Here is a 20,741-nt window from a genome sequence, read left to right as displayed (position 1 = left end):
TAAATCCAGCACAAGGCACGTGTGGTGGGTGGAGCCTGGGGGTTCAAATCCATTATCCAACTGAACACGTGGAGGCATGTGCTGCTGCCACGCTGTGCATAATTTATTACTCGTTTTCACTGGGGGTTCAAATCCATTATCCAACTGAACACGTGGAGGCATGTGCTGCTGCCACGCTGTGCATAATTTATTACTCGTTTTCAGAGTCAGGACTCAAAAACACCGGCCCAGAGACTATTTACAAACAATAAAAAAAAAGAAATATCTATCAGATTAACTTCACACTACATTATTATGCATTATGCTTGCACAGGGGATGGCGGTGGGGGGGCAGCAGGGGGGGCAAGGCTTGAATCGGGGGGGGGGGGGGGGCAAATGCCCCCCTTGCCCCCCTGTAGCGACGACACTGTATATATATATATATATATATATATATATATATATGCCATATTAGATCCATATTTCATTTTTAAATTTGTACAAATTAGAGTCACATCATAGGATAAATTTGCTGTTTGGCTTCTCTAGGCATTGTGGGGAAAGCATAATGATTTTATACAAAAGCAAGAGGTATTTAATGCATCTTTAACTGAAAAACGAATCATTTATTCACCTTGTTTTGACATATTATAATACACACAGTTCACAACTTCAGTTACACCAAAAATACAACACCAATACTATTTAAATAAACAAATTAAACAAATGTTATTTAACAATAAACTGAATTATCCAGCTAACGGAGTCCTTGTGCATCTCCGGGTTCCGAAGAAGACTTTAAAACGAAGCTAACAATATCAAGTGTGCAAAAATGATAGCTTTGCAGAGTGTTACAAGACAAAGACAAAACCTCTTCAATGTGACATGAGGTTATAGCTCCTGGAAGATCAGAAAGTCAAACGTTCTTATAATATAGTCTCTGGTTTAAGCGTACAGTTTCCTGCTCCTGTCCTGAGATCAATACAATAAAATATGATATATTGGGCTTGAAAGTAATAAAATACAGTGTAAAAACATTTCTGCTAAAGAAATTCTTTAAAAAAAAAAAAAAAGTTTAAAAAACAGTTTAGTAAACACAATAAAATCTCATAAAAAAATAAAATAATCTCATAGTCAGTAAGCCAGGAAGGACTCAAACCCCCTTCACTGGCCACTCATCCTGTAGTGTTACAGTGTTTTTATTTTCCATCTTTCATCTTGTCATCTTCTGAAATCTCTTATGGTAGGTTGGCCCAGTTATTCAGAAGATGGACTTCTGTTGTCCACTAGCTTCCACAAACAATGTCTTTAAAAGGCCTTTAAAAAAAGCCCTTAAAAGATCACAGCAGTTCTTTTGCCACAGTTTATATTCTAAAAAATAAAAATAAAATGAAAAACATAAATGATGCTTACTAGATAATTTCCTTTCCATCTGTATGAGAAGAGTCCATGGCTTCATTCCTTACTTGTGGGAATACAGAACCTGGCCCCCAGGAGGAGGCAAAGACACCCCAGCCAAAAGCTTAAATACCTCCCCCACTCCCCTCATCCCCCAGTCATTCTGCCGAGGGAACTCTGAACAGTAGGAGAAATATAAGGGTATAAAAGGTGCCAGAAGAATAACAAAAATGTTGGTCCGCATAACAGAGAAAACGGATGGGGACCGTGGACTCTCCTCATACAGATGGAAAGGAAATTATCTGGTAAGCATAATTTATGTTTTCCATCTTAATATGACAAGAATCCACAGCTTCATTTCTTACTTGTGGGAAACATATACCCAAGCTCTAGACTAGAGGACACTGAATGAAAAACGGGAGGGTAAAAGAGGCTGACCCTAGTCTGAGGGCGCCACAGCCTGCAAAACCTCTCTCCCAAAAGCTGCTTTAGCCGAAGCAAAAACATCAAATTTGTAAAACTTTGAAAAAAGTATGTAAGGAGGACCAGGTAGCTGCCCTACAAATCTGCTCCATAGAGGCCTCATTCTTTAAGGCCCAAGAAGAAGCCACAGCTCTAGTTGAATAAGCCGTAATCCTCTGAGGAGGCTTATGTCCCGCTGTTTCATACGCTAAGTGCATGATGCTCCTCAACCAAAAAGATAGGGAAGTAGAAGAAGTCTTCTGCCCTCTGTGCTTCCCAGAATAGATAACAAACAATGCCGAAGACTGTCTAAAATTCTTCTTAGCCTGAAGATAGAATTTTAAAGCCCGAACCGCATCCAAATTATGAAGTAATCATTCCTTTGAAGGAGGAGGATCAGGACACAAGGAAGGAACCACGATCTCCTGATTGAGGTTGCGATCAGACACAACCTTAGGGAGAAAACCCAACCCAGTGCGAAGAACAGCCTTGTCAGCATGAAAAACTAGGTAAGGAGGCTCACATTGTAAGTCCGCCATCTCAGAGATTCTTCGTGCCGAAGCAATAGCCAATAGAAAAAGAACCTTCCAAGACAGTAACTTAATGTGAACTGAATGCATGGGCTCAAACAGAGCCCTCTGCAAAACCTTAAGCACCAATTTAAACTCCAAGGAGGAGCGGAATGTCTAAATACAGGCTTGATTCTAGACAGAGCCTGAACAAAAGACCGAATATCAGGAAGCTCAGCGAGTCTATCCCTTTAAGGAACTAGCAGCAAGTCCCTTCTCCAACCCATCTTGAAGAAAGGACAGAATCCTGGATAACCTGACCTTATGCCAGGGGAATCCATGTTCTTCACACCAGAATAAGTAGGTCTTCCACACCTTATGGTAGATGCGATGAGTGACCAGCTTTCTGGAGTATCTATCATTCTTTCAGAAAAACCTCTCTTGGTTAGGACTTTAGCTTTCAATCTCCACGCATTCAGCCTCAGAGAATCTAGATTTTGGTGAACAAAAGGACCCTGCTCCAGCAGATCCCTGCGAAAGGGCAACCTCCACGGAGGAGATGATGACATCCCCACCAGGTCCGCAAACCACATCCTGTGCGGCAACGACGGAGCAATTAGAATAGTCAAGGCTTGCTCCTGCTTGATGCGGGCCACTACCCGAGGTAGAAGTGGCAACGGAGGAAAAATGTAAACTAGGTTGAACCCCCAAGGCACTGCTAAAGCATCTATCAGCTCTGCCTGGGGATCCCTGGACCATGACCTGTATCTGGGCAGCTTGGTATTTAGCCTGGACGCCATGAGATCTATCTCCGGCGTCCCCCATTTGTTGCAAATCTCCGCAAACACCTCGGGATGGTGAGACCATTCCCCCAGATGAAACGATTGTCTGCTGAGAAAGTCCGCTTCCCAGTTGTCCACACCCGGGATGTGGATCGCTGACAGTGAGCAGTTGTGGGCCACTGCCCATTCCAGAATCAGAGGTACTTCCCTCATGGCTAGGGAGCTTCTCGCTCCCCCCTGATGGTTGATGTAGGCCACCGAGGTAATGTTGTCCGATTGTAATCTGATAAACTGGGACGAGCTTGGAAGAGGCCAAGCCCTTAGAGCATTGAAGATTGCTCAAAGTTCCAGAATGTTAATCAAGAGAAGAGATTCCTCCTGAGTCCATCGGCCCTGTGCCTCAATGGCACCCCAAACGGCTACCCATCCTGATAGACTTGCATCCGTAGTCACAATCTCCCAGGATGGTCTCAAGAAGGATGTCCCCAGGGACAGGCGATCTGGACAGAGCCACCAAGAGAGCGATTCTCTCGATCGGCAGTCCAGAGAAATCTGTTGGGATAGATCCGAGTGATCGCCGTTCCATTGCCTCAGCATGCAAAGCTGTAGAGGTCTGAGATGAAGCCTGGCAAATGGGAGGATATCTATGCTGGACACCATGATCTCCTTGAGGAGGTCTGGAGGACAAGACAACTGGAAGTAATTTTGCACCGTCTCTGGTCTGTAAGAAATATCTTCATGGATATGGAGAGAAGATGAAGAAGAAGATGAAGAAGATGAAGAAGAAGAAGAAGAAGAAGAAGAAGAAGAAGAAGAACTCTCGAATAGTCCTTTGCCAGCCTGCAGGATGGAGCTTGTACCAGAATGTCGTCCAAATAAGGCGCTACTGCAATGCCTCTGCCATCGCGAGCAGAGCCCCCCCGAACCTTTGTAAAGTCTCTTGGAGCAGTAGCCAGACTGAAGATAAGAGCTACAAACTGGAAGTGCTGATCCAGAAAAGCGAATCTTAAGAACTTGAAGTGATCCTTGTGTATTGGAACATGAAGGTAAGCATCCTTCAAGTCTATCGTGGTCATGAACTGACCTCATCGTTTCCATGTTGAACGATGGTACCGACAGAAACTTGTTTAAACACTTTAGGTCCAGGATCGGACGAAACGTACCCTCCTTCTTTGGGACCACAAAAAGATTTGAGTAGTATCCCAGACCTCTTTCTGCTAGAGGTACTGGCATAATGACTCCTAGGGAGGAGAGATACCGAACGCACCCTAGAAAGGCGTCTAGTTTTTCTGGTCTTGAAGACAGTTTTGATAAGAGGAATCTGCCCCTGGGTGGATGAGATTTGAAACCTATCCTGTAACCCTGGGCAATGACCTCCAGAACCCAAGGGTCTAGCACGTCTCCCAGCCAAGCCTCCACAAAGAGAGATAGATAGTCTGCCCCCCCACACAATACAGTGACGGATCGGGAACCACCCCTTCATGCCGATTTTGTCTCGGGGGGCTTATTGTTCTGCTTGGATTTGTTCCAAGATTGAGCTGGTTTCCAAGTTCCCTTGAACTGATCAGGCTTCGCAGAGGGCTGCTGACGTTGGGACTTATCCGAACGAAAGGGACGAAAATTAGGACCTTGTCCTTTAGCTTTATTTTTCTTATCCTGCAATAAAAAGACACCCTTGCCCCCAGTGACCGAGTCCAGTCCTGGAAAAAGAACCTTCCCCTTAAATAGAAGGGAAAGCAATTTAGATTTGGAAGTCATGTCAGCCGACCAAGACTTGAACCATAGAGCGCTACGGGCTAGAACAGAAAATCCTGATGTCTTAGCATTCAAGCGGATAATCTGCATATTTGCGTCACAAATAAACTAATTAGCAACCCTCAAGGCCTTAATTCTTTTCTGGATCTCATCGAGGGGAGTTTTCACCTTGATCATCTCCGACAGGGAGTCCCATCAATAGGTAGCTGCTCCAGCCACCGCAGCAACCGCCGCTGCCGGCTGAAACTAAATTCCTGTGTGCTGAAACATCTTTCTTAACAGAGTTTCCAGCTTCTTATCCATGGGCTCCTTAGACGAACTATCCTCGAGCGAGATAGTGGTGCACTTATGTGGAGATAGCTCCATCCACCTTAGGGACAGATCCCCATAACTCTAATTGGGAGTCAAGAACCGGGAACTATTTCTTAAAGGAAGAAGGGGAGAAAGAGGATTCAAGTCTTTCCCATTGATTCTTAATGATATTTGCCATCTTTACGGGAACCAGGAAAGTTTGTGGTATCACCCTGTCCTCATAAACCATATCAAGATTAGGAATAGAAGGTTCCTCGGGTAACTTAGGTTGCGGAACCTCTAACGTAGCCAACACTTCCTTTAACAGAAAGCGTAAATGCTCTATCCTAAATCTAAAGTCTGGTTCCTCAGCAGCCGGAGGCCTAGAGGCAGTTGATTCCGAGCCAGAAAGAGCCTCCTCTGAAGAATCAGAGGCATCTTCATCATCGGATAATCTAGTATCAGATAAATCCAACAAGTTAGTAGATGACCCCTGGGAAGGATAGCAGTATTTAACCTTTCGGCTTAGCAGGGCGAGGTAAAGCACTAAAGGCCACAGACACTGCCATTTGCAACTTCTCAGTAAAGTCTGGCGGTAACAGGGCCCCTCCCGAAGGAGGATTAGTAGTGCAATGGGGAGCTGCATGTGTAATAGGAGATGATTGCAGGGAACGCACCTCGCGGGACGGAGACCCCTCAGAGGTGGACGGCTCAGTGGTACTAAACATCTTGTTCTTTTTAGATGTAACTACTCTATCAAGGCATGTGGAACATAATTAAGCAGGTGGGTATACCGTAGCCTCCGCACAATAAAATCAGGTATTGATTTAGTTAGAGGGAGTAAAACAATTAACTATAGAAAAAATAAATGGCACCTTTATACTTCCAATGGACGAGGTACTCACCACCTCCTATGACCCAGGCCCCACAGAGAAAACGCTTTGTCTCCTGTAAACCGCACGGTCAGGAAAAGGAAGTTAATGAGGCCACACCCGGTCAAATGAAGTGCCATGCAGGACTGCCCCTGCTGCAGGAAGAAAGCGTGCCAAACTGACAGGCTGCGCAGGTATCCGAAATAAAAGTAAACCTGAATGTTTGCACATCTGCCAGAGCCTCATCTCACACATGTCGCAGCATAAAACATAATAAAGCACATCATGTATAAATCCCCCCTGTTCAATAATCCCCTTCCGGAGATATTAACCCTTGATTCCATACAGATAAATGAGTCACACTGTGACCCTGTCTTATTACTTTATCATATGAGAGAAAATAAAACAGTCTTACCGGAATCATTGCCGTGGAACAGTCACACAGCCTCTCAAGTTTGACAGTCACACCTGACATGGACTGAAGCAGGCAGTGAAACTCGTCAACACCAATTGCTTAGGAGTTGTTTATACGAGTCTGGATTGTTTCGCAGAAAGACTCTCCCTGTATCTCCAGACCCTAACCTCGTCAATGCGCTCATTGAGAGGCTGACAAGACTACTTAAAACTCCAGTCCCATAGCAAAGAGTACTACCCTCCATAAGAGACTACTCCGAATCTTCCGACACTTCTCTGTCATCCTCCTGTGACGAAAAGCAAAGAATGACTGGGGGATGAGGGGAGGGGGAGGTATTTAAGCCTTTGGCTGGGGTGTCTTTGCCTCCTCCTGGTGGCCAGGCTCTGTATTCCCACAAGTAAGGAATGAAGCCGTGGACTTTCCTCATATTAAGATGGAAACTGAGAATAATGAGCTTAAATTGATAACCACTGGGGGGAGAAAACATCTTTGAATACTGTTAAATCAAGGAGGTCACAATGTAGTTCAAATGTTCTAAAATGTATGAAAAAGGAGACATGTCAATGTGTTTCTGGACACATGATCAGAGTAACTAATCTTATTAAAGTTTTTGTTTGCAAGTAAATAACGAATTACAAAAAATTGTGTTCTTTTTTTATAAAATGATTATCCCTTTAACAAATGAATCGGAGATAATCACATATAATCACATAAAACATTACCATTTTTTAAATGTATGAGTATCCCTTTAACAAATGAATAAATTTAGTTAATTGGTCAATTATTTGGAGTTTTAATTTGCAAATGAGTAACTGATAGCACTAATCAACTAACTATTTTTGTGTGGTTATTTTGAGGTTTCTTTAAGAAACAAATAACAAATGGCACCTTTTTCTGTCCAAAAAAAGAATACGCGTCTAATGTTCAAATACCAAACCTATGTGCTTATAGGTTCTGTGCATTAGAATAAGGAGGTGGAGTATGATTTTGGTTATGCGATTCTATGCAATAATGGGTTCTGATTTAAAGGGAAAGTAAACACCTTTAGATTTTCATATAAAATGTTTAGTTATTTATAATGAAACAACTTGCAATATATTTTCATTGTTTATTTTGCTTCCTTTTCCTGTAATTTAGCTTTGAAAATTAAGCAATTTCTAACTCTCAGACCTTGAAATTCACCCTGCTGACTTATCAAGACTAACTCCGCTACATATATATTATTAATTGACTAACGGATAATAACTGCAACACAATTCAATTTTTACTAGCTTTGCAGTCTGCAGACTAAAACCCAGATTGACTTCTATAGAAAAGGCAAATAGTGGGTGGAGTTTGGCTATTGAAAAATAATTGCAGTAAAAAGGATAAAGACTTGGCTAATATAAAGCAACACAACAGAAATGTCTTTATGTAGATATCCAATTGTATTCTTAGTATGGAAATTTGTTCATTTTTCTTTGGGGCAATTTTCAATTCTTACTAAAATATCACTGAAAAGGAGAGATTTTACTGAGATGTGTTTGCTTCTAAAAAAATCACTTTAAAATGGAATGCCATAAAATGATGCAATTAAAATTCCTTTGTCGGCTCAGATTTCAACTAAGCATGAAAAGCTATTATGGGATTTACATTTAGCTAAATGATCAGCATATGCTCAGCACAGCAAAATGTACTTAAAGGGACAGTATACACCAATTTTCATTTAACTGCATGTAATAGACACAACTATAAAGAATAATATGCACAGATACTGATCTAAAAATCCAGTATAAAACCTTTTAAAAAAACTTACTTAGAATCTCCCAGTGTATCTGTTGAAAAGGTTAGCTGAAACACCCACTGAAAGTGGTTCTATAGCAAAAAGAGCAGACCCCCCCCCCCTTCCTCTGCATATGAAAAGACCCTTTACATAAACAGGAGCAAGCTGGAGTAGATATACATCAGTATACTTGGTTAGGAGTCTGAAAATCAGCACGTTATTTAAAAAAAAAAAAAAAAAAAGCTGTATAGGCTATATAAAAATCTACAAAATATTTAAGCAAAAACAAATCTAGTGTATAATGTCCCTTTAAAGGGACATAATACTCATATGCTAATTCACTTGAAAGTGATGCAGCATAACTGTAAAAAGCTGACAAGAAAATGTCACCTGAACATCTCTATGCAAAAAAAAAGAAAATATTTTACCTTAAAATTTCTTCAGCTCACAATAGTAAGTGCTCTGTGTACAGTTATCCTTCAGCTACATGTTGAAAAAGATCCAGCCAATCAGCTTTTCATCAGTGCTGATGCCACACTTTGTTTTACTATGATCTCATGAGATTTCACTGACTTCTTGCAAGACTTCATAATACATTTCTATGAACTGATCAGGGAAAAACATGACTGTGTGTACATGGCAGTTGCACGCTCCCTTGGAAGTCCCGGGCCTATCATCTTGATTAGCTGCTTTACAATGGGATGTGGCTACTGAGGAAATTTGAGCTAAAATATCTTGCTTTTTTTTTTACATAAAAAGATGTATAGATGTTCAGGTGATGTTTTCTAATGAGCTTTTTTTTGTTTGTTTTTTTACAGCTATGATGCATCACTTTCTAGTGGTCTTTTTTACTTTGTGGGAGTGAATCCAATAGAAAGCTTTTGTTTTGATCCCATTTGTTCTCAAAAGTTTTTTTGAATGCCTGCTATTGTTTACAAATAGTTACTTTACCGTTATTGTGTTCTTTCAAATAGCTGATTTGCTCGTTGAAACCATCATCTATACTGAATATATAAATAATGCAGTATTCTGTTTAGGTTTACTCTAGTGATTAAAAATAAATACCTAAGTACTGATTCTTGTGTATACAAAGAGATAAGATTAGGTGGTTTTCCTGCAGGTGCAGAACAACAATGGGTTGAGGTTTCAATGAGCAAAAACAGCTTTTTCAAATACAAAAACTAATTTTCAATAGCAGTGTCCCTTTAGCACCACACACGTGAGCAAATCCAATAAACGTTTGTTTATTTTTAAAAGGCAACCAGCATTACTTATTTGTTTCTACTAGTAAGTCACTGGGCATTATGGCCAATCAGAAGTTGTAATGCCCAGCCATCAATCATTTACACCGGGTGCTGCAGCTTTACACTGCTGCAAGTTTTCGCTGAGAGCGGTAGTCAATACACCAATGCAATTCACTGTTTATGTTACACAGTATTGACGCTCCCAGAGCCTGCGCACAGCTCTTTTTAATGACAGGGGCGTGCCCTATAACTGTTCTGCAACAGCAGAAATATGCCTTATAATACACTGTACAAACTGATGATTGAAAAAAAAGAAATAAATAAAAAAAGAAAAGAAAGAAAAAGCAATATTGGATGGGCACAAGATTTAAAAAGGTAAACAAAAGTCTGCCTTTAAAATCCCTTATAGTGGATTAGTTGACATGTGAGATATTAAAAAGAGGCAGTAAACACCTTGTAATTACAAGAAATTTCTGTTGTGTTGTTATAGAAAAATATATCAATGTTTTGAAAACAAATTAATATCCATTTTACTGCAATTTTCCCCGAGTAAAATTACATGAAAAGGGGGCAAAATAAATCATGATAATATATTACAATTTTATTTTCATTACACATAATTAAACCATTTTTATAAAATCTCAAGGTGCTTACTCTGTCCCTTTAAGAAAAGTGCAGATCTGGGGTAAGTAGCTATAATGTATACTGTCCCTTTAAGTAAGACACCAATTCAGCTAGTTACTAATAATGCATTGCTGCTCTTTGAACAAAGGATAACAACAGAATGAAGTACAGTGGAAAGTTGTTTAAAATGGTAAGCTCTATCTAAATGATAAAATAAACATGCTGAGTTTCATGTCTCTTTAACAAAGTAAATGTAACATAAGAATTGAGAAATCCCCTAAGGAGCATGAGATGTACAATGACAGTCTATACAATGCTATTAGAGACGTCTGTTTTATTACGCACCAGTTACCTGTGCTAGCTGAATCTTGATGATGCTTTGAGTGCTGTCCATGAATGATATTCCATCTGCATGACTTTAAACTGCAGCCATCCAGGTTTGTCAGGAATGGCAAATGCCACAATGAGTTTTAAAACAATGAGGAAATGCTATTAAACAAAATAAAAGTGAAATAAATTAACAGTTTGCTAGTTTGGAAGGAGATCAATAATGTGATCATGTTAAAAATGTTAAAAGCTCAACTAACCTATTGACAAGACAATGTACAGAGCTGGTATTTGTTACTTGCTAATTGTATAAAAATTTCTCAAAAGTGATTTAAAGTACTTCTCATTCTAAGAAAGTTTGAACATGTGCAAAACGTGTAGTCATAAAAATGTAGAATTTTTTTAAATGGACAATCCAGTCTTTGTACATTTAGGGGCTATTTAAATATTTAAAAAGATATTGTAGTGGAAAAATGGCATGTTCTAAATCATTAGAGTACGTCATTTTTGCACCGCCAGAACTCTATTGCTTAGATTTACACTGGAGCACAAAACTATTAGCGCTATTGTGCATTACCTATCGATAGTGATTCTATTTTTGAGCTTATAGTAAAACACAATCTATGCCTTTATATGGAAGCCAATCCAATATAGCAGCGTTGAGTAAAGAGAGCTTACACAGCATACCCTAATAGTGTTTAGTAGACCCAGCATATTCACAATCCTATGTTTACTGCAGCACAGGGTACGAACCATACACACACACTATTAGCAAACTAGTCTATGCTTCGGGTCTGAAGATACTCTATGGAGATGCCGGTACAACAAGGTTCCACTGTTTTGCACTCGTTCCCTATAGTCACTGCTAGTATAAGCCTCTCTCGCAGTGCTGGCATCACAGGTAATGCCAGGGTTACCAATTCTCCACAAGCTCCTCCTTGCTTGTAATAATAATGATTAAAAAAATAAAGGTAAAACCAGGCTGCAAAAGTAAGATAAAGGTGATTTATTCTTCAATCTTAAAACATAAAAGACCAAGCTTGGTCTTTTATGTTTTAAGAATAAATCGCCTTTATCTTACCTTCATTTTTGGATTACTTTTGAGCTTCTGTTTCAAAGTTATTTTTTAAGCACCCAAGCGATAGTCTACGGGTGCGCTAATATCTACAGGTCAGATAGCTTAGGTTTGCTAAATCCCTCATATGGGGGCGTGCAGTAAACTTCATGTCAGATGTTGCTCAAGTAGATGGTGCGCACTGTGCAAGTAGCTTAGGTCTTCATTTAGTCCTGTGCTGTAAAAAGCACTACATTTTACTGTGGTATTTTGGCAATGCTTAAAAGGACACTTCAGCCAGAATTGAAATCCACATTGATGCATTTCACTGTTGAAAATAAGCATTTTTGTAATATACATATCAGCAAAATTGTTTCTAATAAAAACTAGTTACAAAAGTGTATTTAAATATGCACCTTGAACCTGCATTTTAAACACAACACTTGCTCAGAGAACTTTAGGTGCTTGTACCATCTGGCAATGGCTCAATTTGTTAATTACTACCATAATGCAAGCCCCACTGGAACTCTGAGCAGCTGCAGTATTTAAATGCTGGTGCACTGAGATTATCTACCTATGCTTCACGTGCAGAGAAAAATGCTAACAATAAAACAGTGATACCTACGCTAATAGCAAACCTTGCGCCATTCATTGAAAGTACAGGGAGCTCTAAAAAGTTTGGCCACTTTAAGATGCTTTGGTTAAAAAATATTTAAACCATCCACTAGTAATACCAGCTTGAGCATTATTATTTATGTGAAAGCTAAGCCACCCTGTGGTATTGATTGCACTCCACTTGTAATGTAGCCCTATTTCTTTAGCCATCACAAAAGAGGGTTAAACACATGCTCATAGGAGAGTTCAAGTATTTTTAGCACTCTATGGTAGAAGTGTTTGCAATATATAACACTGCTACAATGTTGCAAAACGATGTTGCCATAGAGCTCTGAGGATACACTCCTATGAAACAACCTGGATTTACTTTTCAACAAAAGATACCAAGAGAATGAAGCATGTGAGATAATAAAACTAAACTGGGAAGTTGTTTAAAATCACATGCTCTAAGTCTATTTGATTCATGAAAGTTAATGTTTGACTTTACTGTGCCTTAAATGTCCCTATAAATATGTATGCATTAATATCATAGCATATCGATACATTATGACTGTATGTTGACTTCCGGATGGGTGGAGTCAGCAAGTACACGTGTGCTGACTGAGGGCTCTGAATCTGAAAGGGCCGGAAAATCTCCCCAAGTCGCCTGGATCCCTTGGCTGCACTTGCTGGTAGTAGCACGGGTAGCGGGCCGACGCAGTCCTACCACAGGCAGGGAAGTCATTTGTTGCTGCTGGGCTCATAGCAGAGCCACTTACTCTCGGCACCGGAGAAACATCCGACCTTAGCAGAGCAAGGCAGACCGGAAGTAGGTCAAGTCTTCGGCTAAGGACGAGGTGCGGGTACAGGAGACTACTACGAGACGCTAGGATTTACCCCCCTCTACTGAACACAGGAGGAAGTGTGGCTGTCTAAGGTAATTCGAGCTGGTGACCTCCTTCCCTGGGCAGCGGTCCTCATGTACCGAGTTATCTGGCCTGGTTCCAGATTTCTACTCAGCTGAGCTCGGGAGTACTTGACAGAGAGGCGGAGGACCAGGCTTGCAAACAGTAAGGTGACTGCTGACAAATTTGGTAAGCGTGTTATTTGCATATGTGGATTCGGGGAGTAGTCTAAGCACGCCCAATTGGACAGTACGAAAGTATCCAGCGGGGCTATTTTTCAAAGGTCTTACTGCTTGCTTAAAATTACATGCTGCCCATAGACTTGTGACTATAAAACAAGTTAAAAACCTTGGGAAATCCTTGAATTCTGTTTCTGGAGGTTTTAAGCTAAGAAATAACACGCTAGCCCACATTTAAAGAGTTAACTTTGTATAGATGATGCACGGACTGTATGTTTTGCAAAGTTTTACTTTCGAGTTCTAGTAACTGGGGGCTGGCCCTGCTGAGGCACACTTAAATCCGCCTGAGAAGTTATTAGTCTTAGGCTTCAATCTGTATTACCGAAGCAAAAAGCCCAGGTAGACGGTACAACTGGACTATAAATACCGGTTCTTGGTATCAACGGGAAGCATATTCTTAATGGGCTGGAGCCGTAAAACAGAAACCTGTGACACTTTCTTTTTGAGCAGAAGATAATGGTGGGCTGTATACTGTTATTAACTTATCTGGGGAAAGCTGTTTATCATGGTTTAAGCTGGTATCCCCCTGCTGGACATTTACTGTTTGTACTAGATAAGGAAATACCCTACTCTTTCAGCTAGGAAAGGTTGAATAATCTGTGATTACGCTGATAACTGGGGTATTGCCCTGCTACACTGGTTATTTGATAAAACCAGGTGTATTAATACTGTACAAATAAGTGTTCTGGAAAAAGGGTAGAATGTTTGCATAAGTTGATTTGAGAAATGTGACAAGTGTCCAAATAAATCTGCCTGTCAATATAAGCTAGAAACTGAGGGACATTTACCCTGTTGTATCATATATATTGCTGCAATCATCTTATAGGAAGAAGAGTAAAGATCAAGATGATCAACCCAGTCAAATTATCGCTTGTTATGCTGGATTCCTTTAAAAGTAGCAATTATTGTTAGTATAATTACTGTTAATTTATGTGGATACAACATTTTTACAAAGTGGTATCTTGGATAGCTGAGAATAAACTTGAAATAGGTCGTTCGTAAGACGGTGCTAGGAGTAAGTTTATTGATATCTAAGGATAAGGGTCCGGTTTATCAACATAAAATAGTAGATCATTTTGTGGAATACTGTTGCTTTTCTTTTCCCTTATTTCTGTGGTTTCTTGCTTTTGTTCACTACTTTTATTACTCACACTGTTGGGTTTTCGAGTTCTCAGGATCACCTACACTTTTTTCCTGTTCTTTTATTTTTTTTCTTTTCTCCTAGATACCCTATACATGCGGGTGATTATTTACCTGTAGGATATAGGGTAGGCGGAGATGATATCACAAATTTTCTTTTTTTGTGCACGAGTCTTAGACTGATAATTCTTTGCAATTCCTTCTTGTTTGCGGTAAATGCTATTTCGTACTAATATCATACACAGGTGTTTTTCACAACCTATTGCACATATCGGGACTATCTTAGTTCCACATGGAAAAATTTGTTTTGCAATCTAAGAACAATTCGCCAATAATGGCGCCTAAACACAAGGAGAGAAAGGCTAAACAGGTTGACACTAGTATAGAAGCTACAAATGACCCTCCAGCGAGTACTCCAGACAATACGAAGTTACTACAACAGATTGCTGAACTCTTTATGCCACAGTGTGAATCAATCAAACAAGATATTGCAAGTCTCTCAGGAGAGGTAAAGCAATTTGCTACAAGAATGGCAGAGGTTGAAGCGAGGGTCTCGGACATAGAGGACCGAATCAATATACAAGAACAGTCGAGTGTAGCACAGAGCAGCCAGATTACTCAATTGCATTCAAGATTGGAGGAGTTAGAGGACAGGGCCCGCCGTAATAATTTGAGAATTGTAGGTCTCCCAGAAAACATAATTTATGTAAGAACTTACCTGATAAATTCATTTCTTTCATATTAGCAAGAGTCCATGAGCTAGTGACGTATGGGATATACATTCCTACCAGGAGGGGCAAAGTTTCCCAAACCTCAAAATGCCTATAAATACACCCCTCACCACACCCACAATTCAGTTTAACGAATAGCCAAGAAGTGGGGTGATAAAAAAGTGCAAAAGCATATAAAAAATAAGGAATTGGAATAATTGTGCTTTATACAAAAATCATAACCACCACAAAAAAGGGCGGGCCTCATGGACTCTTGCTAATATGAAAGAAATGAATTTATCAGGTAAGTTCTTACATAAATTATGTTTTCTTTCATGTAATTAGCAAGAGTCCATGAGCTAGTGACGTATGGGATAATGATTACCCAAGATGTGGATCTTTCCACACAAGAGTCACTAGAGAGGGAGGGATAAAATAAAGACAGCCAATTCCTGCTGAAAATAATCCACACCCAAAATAAAGTTTAATGAAAAACATAAGCAGAAGATTCAAACTGAAACCGATGCCTGAAGTACTTTTCTACCAAAAACTGCTTCAGAAGAAGAAAATACATCAAAATGGTAGAATTTAGTAAAAGTATGCAAAGAGGACCAAGTTGCTGCTTTGCAAATCTGATCAACCGAAGCTTCATTCCTAAACGCCCAGGAAGTAGAAACTGACCTAGTAGAATGAGCTGTAATTCTCTGAGGCGGAGTTTTACCCGACTCAACATAGGCAAGATGAATTAAAGATTTCAACCAAGATGCCAAAGAAATGGCAGAAGCTTTCTGGCCTTTTCTAGAACCGGAAAAGATAACAAATAGACTAGAAGTCTTTCGGAAAGACTTAGTAGCTTCAACATAATATTTCAAAGCTCTAACAACATCCAAAGAATGCAACGATTTCTCCTTAGAATTCTTAGGATTAGGACATAATGAAGGAACCACAATTTCTCTACTAATGTTGTTGGAATTCACAACTTTAGGTAAAAATTCAAAAGAAGTTCGCAACACCGCCTTATCCTGATGAAAAATCAGAAAAGGAGACTCACAAGAAAGAGCAGATAATTCAGAAACTCTTCTGGCAGAAGAGATTGCCAAAAGGAACAAAACTTTCCAAGAAAGTAATTTAATGTCCAATGAATGCATAGGTTCAAACGGAGGAGCTTGAAGAGCTCCCAGAACCAAATTCAAACTCCAAGGAGGAGAAATTGACTTAATGACAGGTTTTATACGAACCAAAGCTTGTACAAAACAATGAATATCAGGAAGAATAGCAATCTTTCTGTGAAAAAGAACAGAAAGAGCAGAGATTTGTCCTTTCAAGGAACTTGCGGACAAACCCTTATCTAAACCATCCTGAAGAAACTGTAAAATTCTCGGTATTCTAAAAGAATGCCAAGAAAAATGATGAGAAAGACACCAAGAAATATAAGTCTTCCAGACTCTATAATATATCTCTCTAGATACAGATTTACGCGCCTGTAACATAGTATTAATCACAGAGTCAGAGAAACCTCTTTGACCAAGAATCAAGCGTTCAATCTCCATACCTTTAAATTTAAGGATTTCAGATCCTGATGGAAAAAAGGACCTTGCGACAGAAGGTCTGGTCTTAACGGAAGAGTCCACGGTTGGCAAGAGGCCATCCGGACAAGATCCGCATACCAAAACCTGTGAGGCCATGCCGGAGCTACCAGCAGAACAAACGAGCATTCCTTCAGAATCTTGGAGATTACTCTTGGAAGAAGAACTAGAGGCGGAAAGATATAGGCAGGATGATACTTCCAAGGAAGTGATAATGCATCCAATGCCTCCGCCTGAGGATCCCTGGATCTGGACAGATACCTGGGAAGTTTCTTGTTTAGATGAGACGCCATCAGATCTATTTCTGGAAGTTCCCACATTTGAACAATCTGAAGAAATACCTCTGGGTGAAGAGACCATTCGCCCGGATGCAACGTTTGGCGACCGAGATAATCCGCTTCCCAATTGTCTATACCTGGGATATGAACCGCAGAGATTAGACAGGAGCTGGATTCCGCCCAAACCAAAATTCGAGATACTTCTTTCATAGCCAGAGGACTGTGAGTCCCTCCTTGATGATTGATGTATGCCACAGTTGTGACATTGTCTGTCTGAAAACAAATGAACGATTCTCTCTTCAGAAGAGGCCAAAACTGAAGAGCTCTGAAAATTGCACGGAGTTCCAAAATATTGATCGGTAATCTCACCTCCTGAGATTCCCAAACTCCTTGTGCCGTCAGAGATCCCCACACAGCTCCCCAACCTGTGAGACTTGCATCTGTTGAAATTACAGTCCAGGTCGGAAGCACAAAAGAAGCCCCCTGAATTAAACGATGGTGATCTGTCCACCACGTTAGAGAGTGTCGAACAATCTGTTTTAAAGATATTAATTGAGATATCTTTGTGTAATCCTTGCACCATTGATTCAGCATACAGAGCTGAAGAGGTCGCATGTGAAAACGAGCAAAGGGGATCGCGTCCGATGCAGCAGTCATAAGACCTAGAATTTCCATGCATAAGGCTACCGAAGGGAATGATTGTGACTGAAGGTTTTGACAAGCTGAAATCAATTTTAGAAGTCTCTTGTCTGTTAAAGACAGAGTCATGGACACTGAATCTATCTGGAAACCCAGAAAGGTTACCCTTGTCTGAGGAATCAATGAACTTTTTGGTAAATTGATCCTCCAACCATGATCTTGAAGAAACAACACAAGTCGATTCGTATGAGATTCTGCTAAATGTAAAGACTGAGCAAGTACCAAGATATCGTCCAAATAAGGAAATACCACAATACCCTGTTCTCTGATTACAGACAGAAGGGCACCGAGAACCTTTGTAAAAATTCTTGGAGCTGTAGCTAGGCCAAACGGCAGAGCCACAAACTGGTAATGCTTGTCCAGAAAAGAGAATCTCAGGAACTGATAATGATCTGGATGAATCGGAATATGCAGATATGCATCCTGTAAATCTATTGTGGACATATAATGCCCTTGCTGAACAAAAGGCAAGAAAGTCCTTACAGTTACCATCTTGAACGTTGGTATCCTTACATAACGATTCAATATTTTTAGATCCAGAACTGGTCTGAAGGAATTCTCCTTCTTTGGTACAATGAAGAGATTTGAATAAAACCCCATCCCCTGTTCCGGAACTGGAACTGGCATAATTACTCCAGCCAACTCTAGATCTGAAACACAATTCAGAAATGCTTGAGCTTTCACTGGATTTACTGGGACACGGGAAAGAAAAAATCTCTTTGCAGGAGGTCTCATCTTGAAACCAATTCTGTACCCTTCTGAAACAATGTTCTGAATCCAAAGATTGTGAACAGAATTGATCCAAATTTCTTTGAAAAAACGTAACCTGCCCCCTACCAGCTGAGCTGGAATGAGGGCCGCACCTTCATGTGGACTTAGAAGCAGGCTTTGCCTTTCTAGCAGGCTTGGATTTATTCCAGACTGGAGATGGTTTCCAAACTGAAACTGCTCCTGAGGATGAAGGATTAGGCTTTTGTTCTTTGTTGAAACGAAAGGAACGAAAACGATTATTAGCCCTGTTTTTACCCTTAGATTTTTTATCCTGTGGTAAAAAAGTTCCTTTCCCACCAGTAACAGTTGAGATAATAGAATCCAACTGAGAACCAAATAATTTGTTACCCTGGAAAGAAATGGAAAGTAGAGTTGATTTAGAAGCCATATCAGCATTCCAAGTTTTAAGCCATAAAGCTCTTCTAGCTAAAATAGCTAGAGACATAAACCTGACATCAACTCTGATAATATCAAAAATGGCATCACAGATAAAATTATTAGCATGCTGAAGAAGAATAATAATATCATGAGAATCATGATCTGTTACTTGTTGCGCTAAAGTTTCCAACCAAAAAGTTGAAGCTGCAGCAACATCAGCCAATGATATAGCAGGTCTAAGAAGATTACCTGAACACAGATAAGCTTTTCTTATAAAGGATTCAATTTTCCTATCTAAAGGATCCTTAAACGAAGTACCATCTGACGTAGGAATAGTAGTACGTTTAGCAAGGGTAGAAATAGCCCCATCAACTTTAGGGATTTTGTCCCAAAATTCTAATCTGTCAGACGGCACAGGATATAATTGCTTAAAACGTTTAGAAGGAGTAAATGAATTACCCAATTTATCCCATTCTTTGGAAATTACTTCAGAAATAGCATTAGGAACAGGAAAAACTTCTGGAATAACCACAGGAGATTTAAATACCTTATCTAAACGTTTAGAATTAGTATCAAGAGGACAAGAATCCTCTATTTCTAAAGCAATTAGTACTTCTTTAAGTAAAGAACGAATAAATTCCATTTTAAATAAATATGAAGATTTATCAGCATCAATCTCTGAGACAGAATCCTCTGAACCAGAAGAGTCATCAGAATCAGAATGATGATGTTCATTTAAAAATTCATCTGTAGGGAGAGAAGTTTTAAAAGATTTTTTACGTTTACTAGAAGGAGAAATAACAGACATAGCCTTCTTGATGGATTCAGAAACAAAATCTCTTATGTTATCAGGAACATTCTGCACCTTAGATGTTGAAGGAACTGCAACAGGCAATGGTACTTTACTAAAGGAAATATTATCTGCATTAACAAGTTTGTCATGACAATTAATACAAACAACAGCCGGAGGAATAGCTACCAAAAGTTTACAGCAGATACACTTAGCTTTGGTAGATACAGCACTAGACAGCGATTTTCCTGAAGTATCTTCTGACTCAGATGCAACGTGAGACATCTTGCAATATGTAAGAGAAAAACAACAACATATAAAGCAAAATTGATCAAATTCCTTAAATGACAGTTTCAGGAATGGGAAAAAATGCCAAAGAATAAGCTTCTAGCAACCAGAAGCAATGAAAAATGAGACTAAAATAATGTGGAGACAAAAGCGACGCCCATATTTTTTAGTGCCAAATAAGACGCCCACATTATTTGGCGCCTAAATGCTTTTGGCGCCAAAAATGACGCCACATCCGGAACACCGACATTTTTGGCGCAAAATAACGTCAAAAAATGACGCAACTTCCGGCGACACGTATGACGCCGGAAACGGAAAAGATTTTTTGCGCCAAAAAAGACGCAATAAAATGAAGCATTTTCAGCCCCCGCGAGCCTAACAGCCCACAGGGAAAAAGAGTCAAATTTTGAAGGTAAGAAAAAATGATTAATTCAAATGCATTATCCCAAATATGAAACTGACTGTCTGAAAAATAAGGAATGTTGAACATTCTGAGTCAAGGCAAATAAATGTTTGAATACATATATTTAGAACTTTATAAACAAAGTGCCCAACCATAGCTTAGAGTGTCACAAAAAATAAGATTTACTTACCCCAGGACACTCATCTACATGTTTGTAAAAAGCCAAACCAGTACTGAAACGAGAATCAGCAGAGGTAATGGTATATAAATAAGAGTATATCGTCGATCTGAAAAGGGAGGTAAGAGATGAATCTCTACGACCGATAACAGAGAACCTATGAAATAGACCCCGTAGAAGGAGATCACTGCATTCAAATAGGCAATACTCTCCTCACATCCCTCTGACATTCACTGCACGCTGAGAGGAAAACCGGGCTCCAACTTGCTGCGGAGCGCATATCAACGTAGAATCTAGCACAAACTTAT

General features: G+C 39.8%; 1 protein-coding gene across 3 annotated transcripts in view; it reads right to left on the bottom strand.

Annotated features, from left to right (window-relative positions):
• Positions 1–584: 584 nt before the first annotated feature.
• Positions 585–20,741, bottom strand: part of LOC128649606 (anoctamin-10) — a 148,982-nt gene continuing 128,825 nt past the window's right edge. For all 3 annotated transcript variants that reach the window (XM_053702982.1, XM_053702967.1, XM_053702974.1), the window contains exons 12-13: positions 10,446–10,582; positions 585–1,350 (exon numbers count right to left, since the gene is read on the bottom strand). In XM_053702982.1, the coding sequence (XP_053558957.1) occupies positions 10,451–10,582 (132 nt within the window). In that variant the 3' untranslated portion in view covers positions 585–1,350; positions 10,446–10,450. The remainder of the gene's footprint in view (positions 1,351–10,445; positions 10,583–20,741) is intronic.

This window comes from Bombina bombina, chromosome 1, assembly GCF_027579735.1.
Source record: "Bombina bombina isolate aBomBom1 chromosome 1, aBomBom1.pri, whole genome shotgun sequence".
Lineage (NCBI taxonomy): Eukaryota > Metazoa > Chordata > Amphibia > Anura > Bombinatoridae > Bombina > Bombina bombina.
This window is presented reverse-complemented; position numbering and strand designations above follow the sequence as displayed.